This window comes from Scomber scombrus, chromosome 24 (genome assembly GCF_963691925.1).
Source record: "Scomber scombrus chromosome 24, fScoSco1.1, whole genome shotgun sequence".
NCBI classification, from domain to species: Eukaryota; Metazoa; Chordata; class Actinopteri; order Scombriformes; family Scombridae; genus Scomber; species Scomber scombrus.
In genome coordinates, this window is record NC_084993.1 from 13,015,502 (window position 1) to 13,040,600 (window position 25,099).

The following is a 25,099-nucleotide window of genomic DNA, read 5'->3' on the forward strand; positions in this document are numbered from 1 at the left end:
TTGTCAATCTGCGGTTAACCGGGCAGACTTCGTTTCTGGTCGTGCCAACCGCCTCGCCGATACATGGATTCACCCAGAAAATGGCACAACCCCGGCTGCTCGGGGCAAAGGGCTGTGTTTATGTTTTCTTTATCGTCGAGTTATGTAAAGGTAATCCAATGGGAAACCTCCGTACGCGTCGGATTGTTCCCGTCCGTTAGTGTACAAAGGCAACTTTGGATAGAGATATGTGTAAATACGTTATCGCGTTGTTAAATTAAACATGTACAAACTGCTGCAAATCTGAAACAAGGCACTTGTCGTTTTAAGGTTTATGTGGTCGTTTACAATTTCAAGGCATCGGTGTACAGAGCAGCATTTTAACATGTGATAAATACAAAGCATAGAAAATAAATATAGTATCTATGTCAACAGTTTTTACAGCGGTGATTTCCAATCTCGCAGCGTAATGTGCACCTATGTGGCTCGGGCAAATGAGGCCGGAGCCAGTGCAGTTCATCTCCTCGACTGGAGTGGATTAGAGCTTTCTATCGTAGGCCTTTGTGCTTCGTCACACACCTCAGGCACTCGATGCGGCCCTCTGGCGAAACGGTCGGTCCGAGCCTTCCCGAGCTCACAGAGCCGTCTCGAAGATGACCAGGTTTCCGTCTGCGGTTTCCGCGTGTCCGTTCGTCATGTCGGAGCGGCTTCTGCTCTCGTAAGCCTGGGGGGAAAAGAAACATGTTTTCAAGAGTCGCAAAGGTTTCGCGTTGTAATATGTGCGCGAGGACTTTTTAAAGAGTTAACGGCCACCTGTTTAGCTGCCTCTAGTAAAGCTGCCGCCTCCTGTTTGCCAGTCTGCTGCACCATTTTAGAAAAGATGCCATCTGGATCCTGCAGCAGGGTGTACGGCTCGTCGTAGGCGTGGATTCTTCCCGCGTCCAGAACCTGGAGACGGTCAGAGTAAGGTGTGTGTCACATTTTACAACTTCGCTAAACCGATAACTGTCCCAAGAAAAGTACCAGAGTGAGGAGATAACATTTGGTGGACTGGCCCTTTAACGGAGCTTCTCGGTTTAACCGGCTGTATTCGCATCTACGGCGATGTCGTTTTTGACAGCTTGTTTGCACAATCTACAATAAAGATGGCGAAAACAAACTCTGTATTGAACGCAGATGTGAGGTAGAGAGGACTCGCCAGTATGCGGTCGCTGTCTATGATGGTGTTGAGTCGATGAGCGATTGTCAGCACGGTGCATTCTCTGAACTTGTCCCGTATGGTTTTCTGGATCAGCTCATCTGTTCTGCACACAAAGCACATTAACATCTGTCACAATCGCATGAATAAACAAACAAACAAAACTGCTATTGGATTTATTTAGACTTTTCTAATAGGCAGAATATGGCCATTATCATAATATACAGTATATTAACCTCTAGTGTCACCGCTATGCTAATGTGTACAATTAGAAGTTAAGGATAATATTCTGGGTCAGCTAAGGGTGATTCAGATCTGGCCCTTAGTGGATATACTCTTTTCCTCCATGAACACAAAGTAAGCAGGTGTTACAACTTTGGTTTAAAAAAAAAAAAAAAAAAAACCCTGTTATGAACTTGCCATGATTGTAGGTGCACAATTTGTCATCCTTTTCTTCAATAATGGAAGAAATGGACAAAGCTCTCTACAGGTAAAGTGAGCTATGTCTGTAGTACCTGGGGTCCACGTTGGCCGTGGCTTCGTCGATGATGAGGATACGGTTCTTCCTCAGGACGGCCCTGGCCAGACACACCAGCTGCCTCTGGCCCACGCTGAAGTTGGAGCCCGACTCGGCCAGAATTGTCTCCAGCTTCCCGGGCAGCTCCTCCACCACGCACTTCAGCTGCACCTGCGGGAAACACACACGCACAGGGATGCGTGTTAGTATATACGGTCGACTGAATACAAATCTATGGCTGACTGTGAGGACTGAAGCATTAGAAGGTGTGAAAGCTTGTGGGGTAGAGTACTCATAATGCCACAACACTTTTTTGCACCAGTGTGACTGAAGGCATTTATTTGTCAGTCATTTCATTTACTGCATTGACCAAAACAGACTATTCTCTGGTTGTTTGTTTCTAGAAAACACTCTGGTGCTTTTATATTATCTCTGTTGGATTATTGGACTTTATTGTATTAAACATTAAGCTAAAAACACTATCTCACAGCCGCACGGTTTCTAACAAATACAAGATGACATGATGCGGGGATTATATAACATGTCTGATTAATACTCATCGTAATTACAACCGTTATATCGTTACTAGAATTGTAGTCGTTACCGATATTATCGTCTCTACGGCCGTAGTTTTTCTGAACTTCGTGGCCTAATTGGAAAACCTTTAGTAACTGTCTGTTGATGTAGATAAGTGTGTGACTCACTTCCTGCAGAGCATTCCACAATTCTTCATCGGTGTGTTGGTTGAAAGGGTCCAGGTTCTTCCTCATAGAGCCGGTAAACAGCACCGGGTCCTGACAACGGCAGGGACACACCGCAGGTTATTCTACCCGCTCTATTCTAAATCGCAAACCACACATCAATCTACTCGGTATTTTTAAGGTTAAGGTCAAATATTTCGTCCCTGTAAGCGATAAAGAGGAACACATTAAATCATTAAGTGGTCAAATTAAAGCAGGTGGCTTTTCTGTGATGGATTAACTACTTCTAAAAGCTTGTTAGTTGGCTCTTTGTAGACTGACATGACAAAGCAAACTAATTCACCATTTATTGGGGAAAAAATACTAAAAATATGGGTGATTTGCTGCTACAGACCAAAGAGCTGTTTGTGTGGAAAATACCAAACCGATGTAGTGCGTGCGTTGCGATCGGCGTACCTGAGGAATGATGGACATCTTCTGGCGCAGGTCGTGGAGGCCGATCTCAGAGGTGAGAACGCCGTCGATGTAGATCTTTCCCCGTGGCTCGGCCAGACGGAACAGAGCCGACACCAGGGAGCTCTTCCCCGCGCCCGTCCTCCCCACGATACCGACCTGACGGACGGGACAGAACGCCGTCGGCTCGGGATTGACATTGTGTTTAACGAACGCTATCTGGTCCCGTGGAGATAAACGTGTCTTACCTTTTCTCTGGGTCTGAACATGGCTTTCAGGTTATGCAGCACCTTAGTTCCGTCGTCGCTGTAGGAAAAGCTGACCTGGTCAAAGGTCACCAGGCCTTTGCTGGGCCAGTCAGGAGGGGGGCGCTTCTGAGTTTGCCAGGGTGCTTCGCTCTCCAGGTCGGTGTACTCCACTACTCGCTCCACTGAAGTCATCTGAGAACATAGGTAATGCAGGAGAGACAGTTGTAGTACAGTTCGCTGCAGGTCTTCATATACTGTTTAACCTGATATGTTTACTACCACTGTCATGTCAGTTACACATCATATCAAATACATGTGAATGACATCCAAGAGGTAAGAGAACACCGGCAGTCTTCGCTCGCTCAATACACGTATTTTAAGAAATACAGTGCTTCGCTCGCTTTCTTCAGGTTTATGCTGACAAATGGAAATAAATAACGTATGTTGACTTCTCTATTGTGCCCTCTTACATGAAACACAGTACTGATCTTATACACGCTATTTTCCCTAATGATGTTAATGTGATGATAGAATGTAGGCCTATACTGTGACTTTCCCCTGATGTCTTTCTCTCCATTCTCTGGCCCTTTCCTTACACTCCTGCCTGACTCGGTATGCATCGACTCATCTCCGTGACCTTAATGATATATAAATGTAACCATGTTATGCTCAAGTTATATGATGTCCTTATTGTGATACTGTCCCTTGTGTGTTCGCTCCACTCAGGCTGAACATTAGAAAATATCACAAGATTTTAGTATCAAAGTCACAACGATCAATTTATATCAGGTCAGATTAGAACACTGGGAATGCGATACTGACGCTGTGTCAGATGATTGAGCACATTTTTCTGGCTACTCTACTGATTTGTATTTCAAGTCCAAGTAAGGAAGACGAGTTCAGTTACACCCTGTTGCCACTGGGGCTGTTGGAACAAATTAAAGGAATTTGAATTTTTACAAAATTAAATAAAAACTGCTGAAATGACTATTCTAATGTGTCGTTTTATAGAAATGTGTTGGCTAAGGTTAGCGAATCTCAACCTTCTCATCTTGACCTCCCTGCATGTGAAATGTTTTTGTCACATCTGAACAATAAAGTATCATCGCAACAGAAATGGCAGAAAGTGAAGCGGACGCATCTACAGAGATCACCGCCTCTGATAACTTGTTGAACTGTTTTGGATTTACATCAAACTGAAAAATAACTAATATTGAATATTGACATGCTGTGCTGACATACGAGTGACCTTTAAAACCACATCTCACTAATGATGTTTGAAATATTATTAATGCAGTAAACGGAGCGCAAAGAGGAAACAATGAGAGAGGAATGTGTTGAGATTACTCATTACAGCCTCAGTTTATTACTGAGCAGGTAGCTGAAAGCTATATCCTGTTTCTCTAATGTTGGGATGCCCTCTAGTGGACAGAATGTCAAATAACCACGTTGACGACACAAACCTGCATAGGAGTACATTGTAAATATTAATACACTAGATCTGCTCATTACAAATTCTATTATTTCAATTTTTACAAATAATAAAGAAAATTCAAATGGGTTTATAGAGGTAGACTGACAGCCCTAGTTGCCACTAATGAAATGTTTGTGGTAATTGATCACTCAACTATTTAGTATTTAAGATGTACATTTCCATTTGTCAGTATAAACCTGAACAAAGTCAGTGACTGAAACATTCAAAAGTATCTTTATTTAGCAAGTGAAGAAAGTGTGCAGTGGTTCTCTTTCCTTTTTAATACATGTCGACGACACTACTCGAGACATTTTTGGACGGTCGTGAATAAAATCAAAGACGAAATCTTACCATGTTCTCCACCTCGGCGCTCTGCCTGACGCCCCACTGGAACATTCCCATCAGTGTGACAGAGTATGTCAGAGCCAATCCCACAGAGCCAGCCTCCATCTCTGACGGGAAAAATGCATAGATAGATATTTTACAATGACGTTCGCTTTTATCCGACTTCGCAGGTATCCCACAGAAATATTAAACTCTGGTGCCCCCTGGTGGAGATTTTAAAATAAGACAGTGGTGGACAGCTGTACAGAGTCAGTGTTTAACATAAGATCAAAGATCCTCACGGTCTCTGAGCAGCAGGCAGCCAAACGTGGTGATGGTAACAAAGATGGCGCAGATGCCGTCGAGGCGGACGGCGAACCAGCGGGACGTGGTCAGGAACAGGAACCAGGCCCCTGTTCAAAAACCGGGAAACAATGTGTTAAACGCTAAAGTGTTCTACACTGCGTGCTCTGTCAATATTTAAGTGGTGAGACTGACAACCTGAGTGCAGGTCCTGATGGGCGTCGAAGACTTCCTGGAACCGCCGCTCTGCTCCGAAGGCTCGGATCGTCCACAGACCCTGAAGAGATGAAGACAGGTGGGAGAAGACCGGACTCCGAGCTGCGGGGAAGACGACGCGGAGGGGGATGAGACGTGTCGGCGGACGATAATGATTTTACGGTTTGTATTGCTGATAAGAATATCGACGTGCCCGCGTACTGTACGGGGACACGATGTCGCATTGTGGGATACTCACTGGTGGACTCGAGACGTTTGATGTCTCTGGAGGTCCGAAGGAAGAAGCGACGGAGGTAGAGGAAGAAGAGGAGGAGGGGAAGCACGGGGATGAGGATCCATGGGATCACGGAGGCCGCCACGGCGACCACGCCGACAATCTGCAGGAATAACTGTTAACGGAAAAATAAATGACACGTTAAAAACTCATCTTCGTCTTTTTAGACGTGAAATATGTAACGTTACTGACTTCGGTCAGACGTGACTGTGACACAGAGCCACGATGCTCATAAGGAATGATCTCACTGCTGCACAACCCTAGCCAATGTATGAGAACAATGTAAAGAAAACAACATGTTTTCTGTTCTCTCTCAGGCTGCATCACTGATACATTTGACATTTGGGTTTTAGATTACAGTTGAAGCTCTAATGAATGAGCACATTGCTCACTCTGCTTCTCACCGAATCCCACAATACATTTTCTCATTACGTTAAAATGTAGATGAGTTGTGCTTCCGGCTTGTTCCCATGCTGTATATCAAGTGTTTGAATTGGCTGTCGGATTGTATGACTTGTCAGAAACTATTTGGAAATGAAGGACTTCTGGTATTGCACGAGTTCCCGTGTATTTCTCTTTTGTTACAAGTGCTTCTTCTGGGTTGTTTTTGCTTAAGTATTGACCCTCTTTTCAATTATTCAAGCATGGACCACATAATAGTCTTTTCTTTGGCCCCTTTTGTTGCTAAACTAGCTGCTGTATCTTCATCCATGTTTGTGTTACTTTTTGTTGACGTAAAGACACGAGCTAGTATTGTTCCACATTTCTAAATGATCCAAATTGAACAAACTTTCTTAAAATGTTTAAATCTCATTATATTTACTGCAATACACAAACACTGTAAATCTCATTGTTGCATTATTAACGTCAGGTGTCATCTGCAGAATATTTGATCTTTGCAGGACTGCTGAGTGATGAAACAACATTTGCAGACTTTCTATACAACAATGGAAAATGACAAAAAATGGTTTGCCCCCGATTTTATTAGTTTTGAGATCGTTTCGTTTCGATGAATTGAGCAGCCTTAATCTGCAGGTTTTACTTTCACATTATTCACACTTGTGTTACAGAAATGTTATTAAGTGCAACCTAGTGAGAATTCCATTGTGACCAAGTTTATTCAGACTGACATTTAACTGCTGTCACAAACTCAAACAGTATATTATATATATATATATATATATATATGAGTGTTTTAGCATTCTGTAGATATTCACAGTAGAGTCACAAAGACTATTCTAGGGCTGCAGCTATCGATTATTTCATCGATTAATCGAATAAATTATTTTGCCTTATTAAATGGCAAAAGTAAAGATGAGAAAAAGGCATGTCTCTGAAAATTAACAATCAAGTGGGTTTTATTCTTAAACTAAACCCACTTATTACATTTAACTTCAGTACCTTCTGAAACAAATACATGAAAATAATAATGCAGTAAAGTCAAATGACTTTGAAACAAGACATATTTAAGATTTATAACTTAGACAAAGGCTATTTGGTCTGAATATTCAATCGTTTTAATCAAAACTAAACCCATTTATTGCATTTAACTTCAATGCCCTCTGAAACAAATATATGAACTTACTTACTTTTAGTGTGACTGATTTTAATGTTTGCATCATTAGGCTACCGTACTATTAAATGCACTAGATTGCCCTGCTCCTCTCCTCATCTCCTACTGCTGACTGGCTGACTGACTGAGATCTTCTCAGCAGGTAGAAACTGATAGTTCACTAACTACAAAAACAAGCTTAATGATCCACACGTTGACGTTATAAAAAGAAGACTTGACGGGCAAATAAACGACAGAAAACCAATCGGTTTGGGTGTATGCGTGTGTGCGCGCCCCTTGTCGCCCCCGACTAGATGCCGCACGCACTTTGTAGTTTTCGCTCTCTAGTAAACTGCTTCGCGACATAGCGAGTGACGCGATGCGCATCAGTAACAACCATCCGTGTAAAACACAAGCGGAGCGGGTCAAATAAACGAGTGAAATGAATTTGAAATGCCTCGATCGTTTTTTGTAATCCGATTATTCGAATAACTCGAGTTATCGTTTCAGCCTTACTCCATTCTGTGGCAGCAATGATCGCATACATAAACAAGTAATGATTCACTAACTCTTTAGAGTCAGTGTAGAGGCTTTTATGAGCTGCTGTGTCTCACCTGAATGACGTCCACAAAGGTCCACGGCATGTTGGAGTCCAGCAGGCCGATGTCCTTTGAAAACCTGTTTAAAACTCTTCCTGAAATGAGATAAAAACACAACGAGGAACTTAAAACGTGAACCTTCGTCGCATTTTGTGTCCTTCGGAATATTCTGCTATCGTAAATTGATCCGTAATGTATTTTCCCCACATAGTTTAACACTGAAATCATTCTTGAAATCATTACTAGAGCAACTCAAACCACATCGCAACAGTATATTTATAAGCTAAATGTAATGCTTCAACTTAACTTACCAATAGGGTTGACGTCAAAGAAGCGCACGTGTGTGCGGAGTATTGAGTTGAACATGCGGTTGTGCAGCACCTGTGCACATCTGACCAGCACGTTGAACAGCAGCATATTCCTGAAGAAGCCAAAAATAACTGTGGCTGCAGTCAAACCTGTAAAAACAAGCAGCACGAGATCTTCTTTACACCTCTGAAGTAGAACACAATGCAAAACAGTGCAGCTGATCTGTGGAGCAGACGTTACCTCCATAAACACCCAGGTAGAAGTCTGTATTCAGCTCTTGGGTGTTGTTACGTCCACTTTCAATGATGGTGCTGTTGGCGCTGAGTTTCTCTTGCTCGTCAGCCCTGATAAGTCACAATAATACACCTGTATTTTTAAAATCATGCATGCATCAATACCAATACTGAGGATTAATGTACATTATACCATGGCTACTGAAGATTCTGATTGGTTGGAATGTGTGGATTAACATGTTTGTTTGCAGCTCCAAATTAAAGCACCGGTATTAAACTGAAGGTAAAGATGGTAACAGTGAGCCTCAGCTAAAGAGCTTAGAGTGACGGTTACGTGTGTAACCAACTATTTCAACTTATGACTATCTATTCAGTCTTTGGTAAAATATATGCATGTCATTTAGATTTGCCACTAATGTAACATGCCAATTACTCTTTAACAGTATAATATAACGTAGCAGAATGCAGCACTAAGATGTGTTCTTGAGGTTGAGGGCAATCAGTATAATATATCTGTTACTGATTGCTTTCAATTGTTTAACCCCCAGTTATTGAACCACAGCAGTTGCTGATGTAATTCTGTCTTGTGTTGTCTACCACTATGTCTCTGTGTAATTGTAATTGTACTGTTGTCCATTGTGTATAATGCTATGCACTATGTGCCCAAAACAAATTTCCCATAGGGGACTGATAAAGTTTCTTATCTTATTATGTTTCAAACCTAGAAGAGAAATCAACATGTGTGTAAATGACACACAATGAACATTTACAATTTGGTTTAAGGTGGCATTTTGTCAAGTGGCCATGGTATAAGCATGATCATCACCTACAAGTCTTTTTGTTTCATGATTACAATTGTTGAAGCAGGAAATGTACAACTTGGTGGGTGTTGTCCCTCCTGTTCTTTTATACGTACCAGTGAGCCAGCCACCAGTCCTGCATGATGTATGCCACCTATGATGAAACACAGGTAACAGGTTAGTGTCTTTAAACCTCAAGAGGCAACAGCAACAACTATGGATTTATACTGTGTGTTATCACTATGATCCACGTTTTCTCACTGAGTATGTAATAAATGACACGACCGTGACATGAACGGAACATTTAGTATTGAGCATACCTGAGCCAGAATGTTGGCGAGTATCACTAACACCAGCACCAGGATGTTGGCTCCGGCTCTCAGGTACTTGACGTACAGACCGACGCCGATGGTTCCTTGTCCTCGACTCTCCTCTGCTACAGTCTGCACGTGCTCCACCTGTGATCAGCCGCGAGGAAGCAGGGTGGAGAGTTGAAGATTGAATTGTTGTAACTTGCAGTAAAATAATAGTGTGTTGTTTCAACTGTCCTGAACAGTCCAGAGGGGTATTTCATGGTGAAACATTGTATGATCCCACCAAACTGAACCAACATTAGCTGGTTTCATAAAGCCGACTCAGTTATAACAAAAACAAAACAGAACCTTGCTACTAACAAAGCCAGACAACTTTTAGCTGTAACGTGTAGACGGAGGTGAGCTCAGACTTTAGAGTACAGACGAACTAAACACAGCTGATCTCCAAGCTCTGCTCCACATTCGATTGTGAACACAGACAAGCTGTAAGTGGGTTAGACAAAGACAAGAGAAGAAATCAAATACAAACCGCTAACTGGTCTCCATCCTTGATGGACTGCACAGAGGAGGCCTGTGAGAGCACAGAGTTCTGGGACAGAGTTCGGCTACGGGCGTGAACCTCTGGAGGTGGCTGCTCCTCCTCCTCCTCCGTTTTCAGCAAGGAGGTGAAGTCGACTCCAGACTGCTGCAGCTCTGTGTACGTCCCCTTTGCCACCATGTGACCCTGACAATGCATCGACACACGCACTGTTACACACCACTGCGGACACCTGAACATCATGTATACACACATTTTGACACGTTTATGGTTAAAACAGTTAATTAAACAGACCGGCTGATGCTCATCTATTCAAACTAACAGTCTGATGTCCTGTAAGTGAGCAGTACAGGCTGCTATGTGCATTGTGTTGCTGTCGGGAACAATAATTCTAAAGTTTGTCCTGAGGACACGACAGGATAATTTAGGGATTTTATTCCTTTGGGGGAATAAATATATTCCATACAACCCGTTTTACATTCTGAGATATTTTGTGTGCATAGTTGACAGTTTGACCTTTGATAGGGTTGCTAAAGAAAAACGTACACAATTTCCAAAATATTTCACAGCAGCCTCCTTAAAAGATGTTTGTATTTTGAGTACATTGGTGGAAATGATGGACTTTTAGTGGCATTAGATTAGGACATCAGTTGATATTTAAAATATGGATTACAAATATTTTGGTGCCACACTGCCAGCAGATGATGGGAAGGTTTGTAAAGCACTATCAGAGAAAGCAGATGAACCAATTTTGACTTGTCAAAATATCTCAGGTACAGAATAAATGACCAGCCTTCACTATGGTGTACAATAGCAGGTTTTGGCAGGTTGCTCAGGAAGCATAAGAGCTCTCAAAAAACATCCGATGTTGGCATTCCTTCAAAATAAAAAACTTATTTTGGCTCCTGTATAGAGTGAGATGTGTACTGTCCACACTCACTAGTCGCATGTCGTATGTAAAAGTGTAATTAGTGTAGAGTGCAGTTTGGGTGTACAGGGTTATTTTACAGGTTCTTACCTCCTTGAGGACAACAATCTGGTCAGCAGCATTCAGATACTGCAGCTGGTGGGTGACCAGGATACGAGGCTTGTTCTTCAGCAGGCCACAGATACACCTGATATACAACACACAGCATATTGTGTCAGCTTTTCCCATTAACACATCCTATTCGCAGTAGCAACTTATGTTACAATCAGAAAGAAAAAAATCATTGTCGCATGTACTCGGTGTGTATGTGAGGCTTCCTATTCTTCATTATTTCTGTTACGTAATGTCTGTATTATCCAGGGGAGATTTATTTTTATATTTATATTCCAAAGGGGAAGAGTGGAACAGGAAGCGCAGGACCAAGTTCAATTGTCTGCTTGACACCAGCAGCACCGCACCTCTTCCTGCCTCAGTTCTAACACTTGTTCAACCTTTCCTTCATCTTTCTTCTCACCAGTGATGCATTTTGTTGTGAAACAATGTAGCCAAAAATCTACTGACAAACACCTAAATAAAAGTACGACAGTGTTATAATGATATGATGTTTCACTGCAGATACCAATCACTGAGATACCAATGGTTAATATAAAAAGCCTTTAAAATACAACACATTGTTAAAGATGAAACCAGTAGTTTTCTTACAAAAAGCAGTGTGTAGTCAGCTCACATTTCAGATGCCTGAGTTGTTAACAGCTCCACCAAATACTGATTTTTCCCTATAAACTTCTCACATGGTTTCATTTCAATAAATGTTCAAATGATCCAATATTGCAGCAAAAATCAAAGATTAGAGAAAGTCCAAAAACTCTAATCACATTTGTGTATCAGAACTTGCTTCCATATTAACAATCTAATGATGTCATATAATATACGAGTCAGATAATACTTATGTTCTTTTACTTGAGTGTGATGTTTTATTCAGGATGTGTTGGTACTTTTACTGACTCAAACGGATCTGAGTACTTCTATCACCACTGGAAAAAGAAAACATTATGTAACAATGCAAATACATTTCCTGTCCTGCTTTCCCAAGAACTCTCTACTCCTGTGATCTGACGCTGAAGGCTTTCCGCTACAGCTTTGTGAGTGTTGACCAGAACCCTCCAGTATTTTCCTGTTAGGTAGATCAAATAAATCCCCTGTGCTGTTTCTGTGTGTATGTGACCTTATCCTGCTGCTCTCAAATCTGTATACTGGGTCATGTAAATGTGTTGAGGGCATGAAACCACAACTTAACTGAGTGTGTGACACACAAAAGGAGGGGACTAGTTTATTCCTGACACACTACTAACATAGTATTAGCATCACTCACTGTTCAAACAGGTGTCTCCCAACCTCAGCATCCACAGCACTTAAAGGATCATCCAGGAGGTAGATGTCTGCATCCTGATACACAGCCCTGAAAACACACACAAACTGCTCTTAAAAACTACACACTTGATCCATTTTCAGCTGCGCCCTAGTGTACACTATGTTATACATTTGATTTTAAATTATTTAATATATGAATCCATAAATACAACACCATTTAATAGAAATGTGTTTTTAATGCAGCGTTTTCTTTACTTATTAATTGGTATAATAATATCCATCTTGCAGTTAATCACACTTTTTGTAAGAGCAACAAAAAATAAAAAATATTGTTCTCTTTATCACTTTGATCCAGATCATGTCTGATTGGACGATCCTCTGACCTGGCCAGATTGACACGAGCTTTCTGTCCTCCGCTGAGTGTGGCTCCTCTGTCCCCAATTACTGTCACATCTCCGTCCGGGAGCAGCTCCAGGTCCTGCACAAACACACAGCAGAGTACAGTTATCAAACCGGCGAGCACAGAGGAATGGCCACACTACACACACACTTTAGTTATACTAATATACATTAAAACACATGCAAAAAGTAAATCCTTCCCTTGTCATAGGGAGGTTAGAGTCAACTACAGTTTAGTTTTCTAGACTTTTGTTTTGACAGTAGAGAGTAGTGGAGTGACAGTCAGGATCCAAAACCTCAGAGCCACCAGGACTAACAGTCATCTCAGAGTGGGCATGGACACTTTGTTCAACATGAGTTCTCCAGCCTTCTCTCATATAAACTGTGCATCTATTAATATACATTCTGCTACACTGCTGAAAGTCACCAATATGAGAAACAACTCCCACACTTTTTAACCTAAGAAATAGAAAAATGAGCTGATCTACAAACAGAAAAGACAATGTTAACTAGAGTTGCTTCCTTTTTACATGGATACCAGGTTCAGGAAAAGATAACTGTGGGGTTATCCACCTGTGAGGTGGAAAAGTAGAGCATTCTCTAACATGTCTGAGCATATAAAGAAAAGGAATGCATATGCTACTTTCCCCATAAACACTTTTTAATAAAGGGGAGTTGAGACTAGTTCTACTTGTGAGCATGATGTAAAGAATCTGCACTGAACTGTTTAACATCTCAGTTTAGTGTGAGTGTGTAGCAAAGATAAGAGCAATGTCAACAAGGAAGTTTGGGAAACTTTTAGTTGGATGCTACTCTTTGCAGCACATCACAGGTAATGACAACTGCTTGTGGCTTTATCAAGCATTAATTTGTGTCATTTCATCCAGATCATGCAGAGACAATAAGACTAACACATTGATCATTCAAATCAAGAGTAATCCTTCAAGTTGCACACTTCACCAACTCTTAGCCTCCTATTAATAGCAGCCTCCTGTTGATGTGCAAAGTCTAAGTCAGTCCTGAACCATTGCCTGTGCGCCTCTGGAACTAGCTCCTAAGCTTTTAGCACTGCCTGCCACCATAGCTGCCAATCTGAGTGAGGTCTAAAGCAACACATTAAGCTTCCTGGGCCTTACTCGTTATGAAGCCCTGAATGAGAGTTACCCCGTCCTCCTTAGGACAAGCTCGCTGTACTGCTATTTTCTTAAACATCTCAAAAATATAGCTCAACTCTCAGGGTCAAACCTTGGCACCACAAGGAAGATAACAATTCAGAGTAGCTGAATAAAAAGAGGGGATTCAAAAAATATTATTAAAAAAAAAAAAAATTGCTATAAAATACAGTGAGTAAAACAAGAAGTTTAAGCTGTGGTATCAAAAAGAAAACTACTAAGATGTGATGAAGTAAAACTTGACAAAGCTAAAAGGAGGGAAACAAGACAATAGTGTTTAAAAACGTATATAGTTTAAATAGTTTGGAAATGTTTAACTCTGCAGAATACACACAGCTGCAAATTAACCAACTAACCACAATGGCGACAATGCTAATTATCTAGCCAACATAACCCGCCAATATCCAAGCAGAGTGGACTGCACTCAAACCAATATGATTCGAAAAACACCACCACACCATGAAAAGGACACCATGCCATTGCTAGGCTCCAGCACAAAATAAATCATTGTACAAAGCTAGGTATAACACTACCAAGCTAAATGCAAACACACTGTCCGCTTAGCCTTACCGAGCTAACAGCTAACCGCATGCTATCACCTGCAACTTCAACCAAAGCGCACACAAACCACAACACCTGGTGAACACAGAAGAAACTGGACACCACACTCCAACCATAGGTTTCAGGGCCCGGACGAGCCCCCAATTGTTATAATTGCTAAACTAACCTAGGCTAATTTAAAGCTAATATAAACAAGGCTAATTTAATACTAAGCTAACCTAGGCTAATTTGATGCTATCAGCTCCCTCCATGTAGTTAGATCATTTCCGATTAATCGTTTGAGTCACTTCTCAGCCAAAGGTTGCCAAACATTTGCTGGTGCCAGGTCATTCAATGTGTGTATTGTAACGGGAATTCTTATTATTCATCTTCTCTGATAAAATTAGTAACTATGTCATAGGATTAGGTGTGTGTGTGTCATAATCTGCTGACCATGACATCACTTATGTTACATGAAATGCTGATTTAGTGAACGTCATGTATGTTAAAATCTACTGACTAACCATTATCCTGATTGTACAACAATGACGTGCCTATTGTGCTGACATTGTTCTGATGGTAGAACAAGATCATCATTTTCACAAGATAATGTATTGAAGTGATTAAATCAATAAAAGAAAATACCGTATACAATAAACGATCTCTGTAAATAAATCTGCAATATATAAATGTGCAATATGCAGAAGTTCCTGAGATCATATACATGTGTACAATGTTCCCGGGATTTACATAGTAAGGACAGCATCAGTCTTTTTTTAGTGAGAGGTACTGGGAGCTGTGGTGCACCCCCTGTTCAGATTCATAGATTAAACATGACAAGTGTGTCACAATCCATTTTAATCTATTCATCACTTGTGGTGATAAATTGAAACATCAAATCATTACACAAGAACAGATAACTTACTGCATGTGAACTCACTGAGTGATAAGCACATTTCTGTTCTGAAATCGGCAACATTATGTGACCGTATATAAAAAGATGCACCTGGTTTATGAGATAAGAAACAGACGTAGAGATAGTGCGTGAGTGTGTGTGTGACCATAATAAGTTCAATCAAAGATGATGACAAAGATGTTTAGTCTGCGTCGCAGCAGAACAATTTATTTCATCGCGTTTTTTATGTGGATAATTCAGGTTATACTGGCCAATTATAAGTAAGTAGAGTCACAGGACTCGCAAGTGAGAGAGCACTGTGACTCATTTACTGGACTCAGTGTGTCTAACCTGGCACGTACCGAAGCTGCCAGTTCAATGTAGCCATAGTTTAACCTCAACCAGGTGTTTCTACCAATCAGAGAGCGGCGCCATCACGCATCTCATATTTTCAGCGCTGCAGGTATGTGCCACAAATCAAGACTGTCCAAACACAGCATCAAAACAACACCTCAGCATTAAGTGTGACAATAACAGCTGGGAGTGTTGCATTTAGAGCCCTACAAAAAGAGCAGCGGCAAACGCGAACAAGCCCACATTTTAAGCCTCAAAACAGCGTGAGAAAAGTTTGAACTATTCACAGCAGTCTTCAGTTAGGCCTCCGCCTCTCTGTGGAACCCTTTGTGTATCATGCTACCATTCAAACACACAGCTACTCTACAGGCAAAAGGATACTGCTGCTGATGCTTATTTCTGTCCAACTGATCATTGCCGTCCCTGGCTAGGGGATGAATGAGCAGCACCTCGTCAGCGCGTTTTTTTTTTACAGCTATTGTGGTTTCCATTTTGTCTTTTTACTGGTGCCCCGGCTGCTGCTGTTTATTTCCATCTGGCAAAGCAGCGGCTTGTTGGAGAAATTTCATATTGACTGACTCATATGTGCAGAAACAAGAGTGCCAACTTTCAATTACTATCCAAGGCACTTATCTAAAAATAGCTGAGCAGATCTAATTATTGGGTATATGATCAGTGTGCTACAAATGCTGGATCTATTCTCTAAACCAATCAAATCATATTAATAATATCAGTCATATTGTAACAAACAGTCTAAGAGCAGTTCCCTTGAGTGTCACCTTTTGGTCACCTGCTGCTCTCTATCAAGCACTAGGAAGACAATAACTGCTGACACCGTTTACACAGGAAACCATCAGATTGAGTGTCAGTGTCAAAACCATTTCCTGTTACTAGTCTGCAGCGTGCACTAACCATACACACTCAATCCTGGACTAATAGACCAACACAAGCCCAGTCTGCTCATGAACATCCGTATTTATTCATGCAATACAATGGTACGTGCACAGCTGATGACCTTTATCTTACAGGTCTGTGCTTTCCTACCGGTTTGGTCATAGAGAGAATCATGCAACTTATACCAGTTGTAGAAAAGAGGCAAGTAAGAATTGGGAGTTAGACAGTTATTGACTGAGAGGAGTTTTCTTACCACTTTTAATCCAAATAAATACTAATCCATAATTATCATCATTGGAAATGTGTGTAACATATTTCACATTTTTGCATCATTAGCTGACTTCCTGATACTTTAGTTTCAGAAGCAGGAGAGATAGCGGTGGAAAGCTTTCTGTGTGAGAGAGAGAGAGAGAGAGAGAGAGAGAGAGAGAGAGAGAGAAGGCCTCTGAATGACAGAAATGCGTGATTTGATGATTTACTATTGAAACAGATGCTTGTACTTCGTTTCATTTTCATCCTGTGCATTTTTCCTTTTCAGTCAGTCATTAAATCCAACTAATGCAGCATTAAACACAAAGAACAACAGGACAAACTGGTGTTGTTTCATCATACGTGAATGCTGGTTTCAAGCCCCGGAGCAAGGAGAGGGAGCAAGAGCGGTGGAAAGCTTTGTCTCACACAGAAAGCCCATGATTGAGATAGACCAATCAGTGGTCTGCAGTGTTTTGGTTTTATTACTATCAGCTCAGCTTGAAAAAAGGTTTTTCATGGGGCATGCTCTACAAAGAGAAAAGTCAACAGCGAAAACACAGCTTCTAATCAAGAATAGACAGACTTACCTCAGGCAGTTCAAAACCAGTTTGTCTCATATTAGCATAAGTATTTTAGGCAAATGATGTGAACTGAAGCCACAGCGAATGAATTATCTAAGAGCCCAATGTGATCAATTCACTTTATTTTTCAAAAGCTCTCTGTTATGTGTTAGATTTTTAAATACAGTACTACAGTACTTAACATCTGTGTATAGTAGAATGTTAGTTTCCTTCATGTTGTCGGTGTCTATACTCATTCACACCTCACGTAGACTGTATTCATTTTTGAATGTGCTGAATCAGTGAAACTCTCACCCTCTTTAAAGCGCACGCTCTGATGACTCTCTCGTACTTCTGGGGGTTCATCTCTTTGCCGAACAGGATGTTGCTGCGAATGGTTCCGGGGAACACCCACGGCTGCTGGGCGGCGTACGTCAGCTGACCTTTGACCTTCAGCGACCCCTTGTCGGTAGGCAGCTCTCCCAGGATGGAGCTCAACAGCGATGACTGGTGAGACAGGGTGAGAAGGTGAGCTGATTGATGGGGGTGGAGGATATAATAAAAAAACACTGACTACCTAAACTATCCCACTTGAGCAGATTTCTCTCACTACTCTAGCTGCCTTATGACTGTGAAATGATGAAATTATCTCTAACCTTCCCAGCTCCCACTGGTCCGATAACAGCCAGCAGTTGACTTGAGTTCACAGTGAGCGAGACGTTCTGCAGAGAGGGGGAATCCAGATTCTGTAGAGGGTGTAAAAAATATGATAAATGATAAGAAATCAACTTTTTGTACAGGTGAGTACAGTCTTTTTTGGTGCACACTTAGTGCAAGAAAGCCTACATTACAAAGTCATTAAACATGTGGAATTAAGACATAAACATATGCAGCTTTAGTTTGCTGGCTGTAATATTTGGCACAGTTCTAGTAATTTTTTGACACTTTCAAAGCGTGGTGCATATTCCCAGTATGTATTCCCGTAAGTGCAGGGGGGGTCTGACCTTATCCCAGTAGCAGGTCAGGTTCTCCATCTCCACAGAGGAATCTTTCTTCTCCTCCTGTGGCAGTGCGGCACTGTTTTTTTTAATCTCATCCAGCAACAAGAATTCCTTCACAAAAACACAACAAAACAAGAGTTAATCCCAGTTTCAAAGGATCACATAAAAACTCCTCAAGAATGTAACAGTAAAATCAGTCACGCTATCGTCTTTTTGGATATTACATAACATGGAATCAAAGTATGTTTTTAGTCAAGTCTTTTGCTGCAGTTGTCAGCTTTTATCATTGGGTAGTGTCTCATAGGTGCGAGTTTGGCAGGTTTCAAGCTGATCATATCTCTATGAGACAAAGACAAAAAAAACAGTAGATGTGGCTTGAGTTACCATGGTGCCATGTGTACGCTGCAATGCTGGGATTAAATGATAAGAGATTAGCAACCTGTGCTATCATATCAGTATAAGAACTGGGTGTAGCCTTATTGGAACTGCATTAAAGATTCCTTGAAATACAATAATAATGTTTAATGAAAAGCAGGTTTGCAGAGATAAATATTGTTGCGTCAATTGTGACAATGCCTCTGTAGTTTAATCAGCACTGGATCAACCTTCACATTGACTAATGTTTGCAGAGGCGTTGCCTTTTTCTGTCAACTGCATAGAGGAAACATTTCCAAGTCAGACAATGATTCTAAGTGTGCAATGAAGCTGTGCCAAGCATCTCCCAAGTCCAAATAAGAGGAAAGCCGGCTGACTCATGCTTCTCCCTTCCCACATTGTTAATAAAGAGAGGCAAGCTGTTTTTGACTGCTACTGATATTGCCCTTTCGGTGGTGGTCATTTGCGTCCACCTTTAAGATTAAAAATAAATACATAATAATTGTTATAAATGCTGAAATCTTTACAGGCGCTGTACCTGAATCCTGCGGATGCTGACGCGGCTCTCGAACAGCTTCTCGATGGCGTTGGGGAAGAAGAGGGTGACGGTGAGTCTCACGGAAGCGTACAGCGACACAGTCACAAACACGCGGCTGGCTGAGATTGTGTTTCCGAGAAGGACGTAGAGGGTGAAAGTGATGAAGACGATGATCTTGCTGGCGCAGAAGAAGGAGGCCATGTTGAGACCCCGTAGGTAGGAGCTGTTCATGATCTTGGAGATCTCTTTCCTGAGGAGACAGGAGTTTAAAAGACATGATTTTAAAACAGAAAGTTTCACTTACAGGATTGATGGACGGACAATATGTGCCTTGAAGTTTCTTCATAATACAGTGGTGCTTAAGAGTTTGTGAACCCTTTAGAATGTTCTGTGGTTCTGCATCAATATAATCTAAAACATGATCAGACTATTACACAAGACCTAAAACAAGATAAAGGGAACCAAAAACAGTACAAAACAGTATTTGGGTGAGGCTAAGGTATGTGGACCCTTGCTTTCAGTATCTGGTGAGACCCTCTTTTACAGCACTAACCTATACTAAATGTTTCTGGTAACAGTTTATCAGCACTGCACATCAGCTTGGCGGGATTTTACGTGAACAGTCTCAGCTGCGGGAAGTTAGTGGACTTCCTTTCAAGAACTACCCACTTAAGTGCCTTCCACCGCATTTCTATAGGCCAGCATTGAGCCAGCACATTGACTCAGCCAGTCCAAAACTTTCCACTGCTTTAACCATTCTTTGGTAGAACGACTCATGTGTTTATGGCCGTTCTGTTTGTTGAGTTTTACTTCACTCAGATACCTTGACATCCTTCTGTAGAATTTGCTGGTACAACTCAGAATTCATCGTTCCGTAAATGACCACGAGTCCTGGTCCAGAGGCAGCAAAGCAGGCCCAAATCATGATACTGCCACCGCCATGTTTCACAGATGGGATAAGGTTCTTATCTTGGAGTACGGTGTTTACTCATTGCCAAACAAGATCCTTATCATTAAGGTAAAAAGTTGAATGTTGGTCTCATCTTTCCACTGGACTTTTTTCCTGTTGCGTTCCAGCTTATCCACGTAGTCTTGAGTAAACTGTAGACAGCAACGATGTTCTTTTTGGAAAGTAGTGGTTTTCTCTTTACAACTTTGGCTTGTACACCCATTGATGCTCATGAACATTGACTGTAACCACTGCAAGAAAAGCCTTTAGTTTCCTAGAAGTTACTCTATTGTCCTTTGTGACTTGACAATAGCACAACCTTGCTGTTGGCATCTTTGTTGTTTGACCAGTCCCAGGGAGGGTAACAATGGTGTTGAACGTCCTTCATTTGTACACCATCTGACTGACAGTCGAGCTCAAACTCTTTAGAAATGGCTTTGTAACCCTTTCTAGCCTGGTGAGCATCAACAACTTCTTCTGAAAAAAAATAGAATTCCCTTATTCAATAATGAAGACCCAGAGTTCCCTTATTTGATAGTGAAGACCCAGATTACTCTTCTTTTAATAAGGCAGGGCCTCCCAGACTCACACCTAACCGTCATCCCATTGATTGAAACACCAGACTCTAATTTCCCCTTCAAATGAATGAACATACTTTTGTTCACATACTTTTGCCTCATGAATACATAACTTTGGATCTTTCTCCTAGATAAATAACTGTAAAATTTCTGTCTCATTTGTTTAAATGATGTCTCCTAATCTAGTTTTAAGACTTGCATGAAGATCTGATTATGCTTTAGGTCATATTCTAAAGGGCGAATTCTAAAAGGAACACAAACCTTCAAGCACCACTGTAACGAAACGTTCAATCTGTCATCTTGCCAGCAAATCTAAAAATGCCTTTATAAGAAGCACATGAATCTACTTAGAATTTGCTTTAATCCTTAAATTAGACTCCTGATCCAGATCACATCAGTTAGGAATGACACTGGAGAGAAATGAGAGGTATGAGGAGTTTGGCAGGACGAATTTAATAACTGCCTCCACGCACAAATGTGGAGGGATTTATCAAGGCCCTCCAGCCACAGAGCTAGAAAGGGTCAGCCCAAAACTAGATCAGTTCACAAAGCTCATTTTGTTAGCTAGTTATTTTATTTGTTGTGCACAGGTCCAGCCAACACGGACTTAAGACACAAACAAAATATTGCTGTAGTGGTGAAATACGAGTCAGAGAGGAACAGAGCTTCTTACATTAAAAACAATCTTCTCTTCTGTCCTGGGCTCGACAAATTCAATCTGACACTAAAAAGGTCCGCTTCTTAAAACAACTCCCATTTTTACAATCATCCATCCAGAAGAATGCATCAGAAACATTTGACTAAAAACTGTAACCCTCCAAATCATATAATGAACAATAAAACATGAACTCATCATCTTCATTTTCTCTTTTATGTTATTTTCTATTTTCTTCGGGTAAAAGAATGAAACCAGTCTGTTGTAGATTAACAGTAAAATGTGCCTGTGCCTACACTTAAAAGCTTAAAAGAAATGTCACATCAATGTTAACTACAGCAACTCCAACACCTGCTGCGGTCTGATTATCACAGCTGATAGAGATAAATACCTGCTGCCTATAATTGATTTCAGCAGGGTTCTCCGTCCTTGTTGCTGCATAACAAGCATCTTATCAGCATGGCCAAATAGAGCACAGCCACTGTTCCCTGTTTGAACCTATTTTTTGTGATGAAACTCTGCCCAACGGTTTTAAAACCCATCATCCAGAACAAAACCTTCAAACACAAAAACATAGGAGCAATTTACACTTAATGATATATAAGACCAGATGGCCTCACCAGAGGCATAACCCTTGTTGAGTTTAGAATTCATGATTTTGAGTTTCATGCAAGTGAAAAACGGATCATTTAAAATAATCTGGCAGAACTAGAACGTAGTGATCTGGCAGGGTAGGAACACGGGTGCAGGTGGTAGTTGAAAGCCTCCATTTACAGCCATAATGCCCCTATTACTGGCTGGACATCTACCAAAACATTTTTGTTCTTATCTACAAACACAATAAGTAATGAAAATATTAGACATCTGAAGATCCCTTAATCCAATCTACACATTTTATTTCTTCCTGTGTCCTTACTGACTTACTTACTTACTTACTAGCTTGCAGTGACGTAGGACCATGAGAACACAGGTCACAAGCAGAAAACACTTAACAGAGCCCCATATTTCTTTAAATGCAAACTGACTTATTTAAAAATACCCTTATTGAAGGAAAGTGAGGAAAATTGGTGAGAACAAGAAACCTTTTTCATGTTTTTACCTTCTGACCTCAGTCACCAGAGCAGCAAAGGGTTTTTCCCAGGCGTACATCTTGATGATCCTAATTCCAGACACCACTTCATTCATTGTGCGGATTCTGTTGTCAGTGAGGACTGCTGTCTTACTCCTGTAGAGGACAAATAAACATTATTTAATGCAAATTAAAACTATTCTGACAAACATCCAAGATGACTTTCTGCATTTCTGTTCTAAGAGAAACAACTTGGATTCGCTGATTGCAGATTGAAAGAACAAACAAAGAAATGGGTTGTTTATTTAAATCAACAGGTGAAAGTCATTGCCTGATATCGGACAGAATAGACAGCTGGACTTGGTGAAGTGGACAGATTAAAAGTTCTGGACCCAGGAAACAAAAGTCACATAAGGACAGATTCCACTTCAAATCATCTGAAAAGTGCTGTGTTACTTCCAAATGAAACTATGATGTAATGAGTAACAACACAGGTCCAGCCTGCAGCTCATTTATTCAGAGAGATCATAAACTAGGATGGAGACAGATTTTACAACCATATTATGACTTGACCCTTGTCCAGCAATATCTCTACATATAGGAATATGCTCGTTAATCATTAACAAAGACACGAATTCTGAAAATGAATTTCAGGAGCCCCATTTATGACTTTTCTGTTGAATGGTAATAAATAATAGTTACTTGCCCAAATGGCCATTGCTAAACCCCTCCCCTTAACAGTCATCGGGCAGTCATAAACTAGCAACTTTTTCAAAACTGAAAGCACGAAAACAGTGTTCATCGGTGTTCTGTTTTGACATTAAGCACCGACACTTTCACTGGAGCAGCTGGAGAGTGTATCAGAGTTCATTTTAGCCGCTCTGTCCTGTTCTTCATTGGATTTGGTTTAACTCCACACAAACGTGTTGCCCAAGATAGTGATACATTTGCTAAACAGATCAATTAGTAGCCACGATTTCAATTTGAAAACAAAAAAACAGCTTAAATTTGACTTCTGTACAGCTTGTCCAAGTATGTTTATGTACAGTTGGCATCCAAAACAACAATACTGGATGCCAACTATAGTAAAAGAATACTTCTACGTGGATCATCAGCTGGTGAGGATGTTGACTTTCTAGCTGAAACATGAAGCTTTTAGAGCTATATCATGTATGTAGCTATTAAGTGTGCATTGGTGACCATTTATAGGGTTCTTATTTTAAAAAGAGGAAAGTCATGAGACAGTTTTCAGTCAACCAAATGAATGGTTGTCCGCTAGAAATGAGAACATGTAAGAAATCTAAGACCCCTTTTTTTTAAGGGGGTCAACTGCAAAAGCTCTGCCTGGAATATCTGGCCTCACCTGAACTTTGAAAACAGCCTTCCAAACATGGTCTGCATGGGCATCAGGAACATGAGCACCACCATGCCCGCCAAGCACGACGGGCCGATCTCCACCCACAGCAGCCCCACCACCGCTGCTGCCTGGAGGGGTCCCACCCACAGGTAGTGCAGGAAGATGGTCACCTGTTGGAGAGAGATCGGATATGATCGCCGACAGAAACAACAACGTGAAAAACAGAGAAAACTTCCCGTTGCAAACTGAGGGGGAAAAAACACATGTGACTCATGCTGCGATGTCTCAGATCCGACTCGGTTCTGACACTTTTACGAGCGGCGTGTTTACTCATCTGTTAACATTCAGTGCGGGGCAGGCTTTTACAGGATGAGTAAAAAAGACTTTAATCTAAACCAGCGTGAGTGCATGGCATGGTGTAATTAACAGCCTGCTGCCAAGAAACAAAACATTCCTTGAAGAAAGTGGAGTTTTCGCAGCGGGCTCTGACCCTCTGCTTAAAACGATCCCCGGCACTCGCGTGAGACTAACTGGGTCGGTTGCCACAGAATGTCAGAGTATAATTAAGCCTGAACTTCAAGCTGGGAGAGTTTTGCTGCTGTTTCCACGGAGGGTTTCTAAGGAAAGCAACGGAAGGACACATTGTTACCACACACATACACACACACACACACAAACAGACAATACATCACACCCATCACACCAGTATACCTCGCAGCTATACTCTTGCCAAAACCTCAGATGCTTCATGTGTGCTAACTTGCAAACATGCCTCACGTTTACGTCACCGGACCACAATTCATCTTCTTCGGGTCATCTGGGTCGCGTCACATGTCTGCTATTTGTTAATCAAGGGCCACAAATCAAAAATCAACCTTCCTCAAATATTTCAAGTTTTCTGGCACTACAGAGGCTTTATTTAGCTATTAGAAGTCTAACAGCATTAGGAAATTGTAGAGGCCCAGTCATTTAGTCATGAACCCTTGAATTTGCAGCTACAATTAGATTGTATTCATCCACAGATTTACTAAAAGGCAGCAGCAGCAGAAGTCAGGTCAGCTTTGACAGTAATGATGGAGATGTAATATGACTCAGAGAGAGGCACGAAATAAAATACAAAACCGCTGCGACCATGCAGAGAAAGATAGGAAGAGAAAAAAAGAGCAGCAGGTGGAGGGTC

General features: G+C 41.2%; 1 protein-coding gene across 1 annotated transcript in view; it reads right to left on the reverse strand.

Annotated features, from left to right (window-relative positions):
* Positions 1-60: 60 nt before the first annotated feature.
* LOC133976618 (ATP-binding cassette sub-family C member 4-like) overlaps positions 61-25,099 on the reverse strand; it is a 31,009-nt gene continuing 5,970 nt past the window's right edge. Inside the window, exons 6-31 of the mRNA XM_062414869.1 lie at positions 23,926-24,089; positions 22,593-22,718; positions 19,312-19,561; positions 18,402-18,509; positions 18,054-18,143; positions 17,713-17,904; positions 12,715-12,809; positions 12,333-12,419; positions 11,051-11,147; positions 10,024-10,218; positions 9,501-9,638; positions 9,297-9,334; positions 8,388-8,491; positions 8,150-8,296; positions 7,854-7,933; positions 5,652-5,802; positions 5,396-5,515; positions 5,197-5,307; positions 4,922-5,022; positions 3,097-3,288; positions 2,852-3,007; positions 2,399-2,488; positions 1,693-1,865; positions 1,178-1,283; positions 793-927; positions 61-703 (exon numbers count right to left, since the gene is read on the reverse strand). Of these exons, the coding sequence (XP_062270853.1) occupies positions 614-703; positions 793-927; positions 1,178-1,283; positions 1,693-1,865; positions 2,399-2,488; positions 2,852-3,007; positions 3,097-3,288; positions 4,922-5,022; positions 5,197-5,307; positions 5,396-5,515; positions 5,652-5,802; positions 7,854-7,933; positions 8,150-8,296; positions 8,388-8,491; positions 9,297-9,334; positions 9,501-9,638; positions 10,024-10,218; positions 11,051-11,147; positions 12,333-12,419; positions 12,715-12,809; positions 17,713-17,904; positions 18,054-18,143; positions 18,402-18,509; positions 19,312-19,561; positions 22,593-22,718; positions 23,926-24,089 (3,336 nt within the window). The 3' untranslated portion in view covers positions 61-613. The remainder of the gene's footprint in view (positions 704-792; positions 928-1,177; positions 1,284-1,692; positions 1,866-2,398; positions 2,489-2,851; positions 3,008-3,096; positions 3,289-4,921; positions 5,023-5,196; positions 5,308-5,395; positions 5,516-5,651; positions 5,803-7,853; positions 7,934-8,149; positions 8,297-8,387; positions 8,492-9,296; positions 9,335-9,500; positions 9,639-10,023; positions 10,219-11,050; positions 11,148-12,332; positions 12,420-12,714; positions 12,810-17,712; positions 17,905-18,053; positions 18,144-18,401; positions 18,510-19,311; positions 19,562-22,592; positions 22,719-23,925; positions 24,090-25,099) is intronic.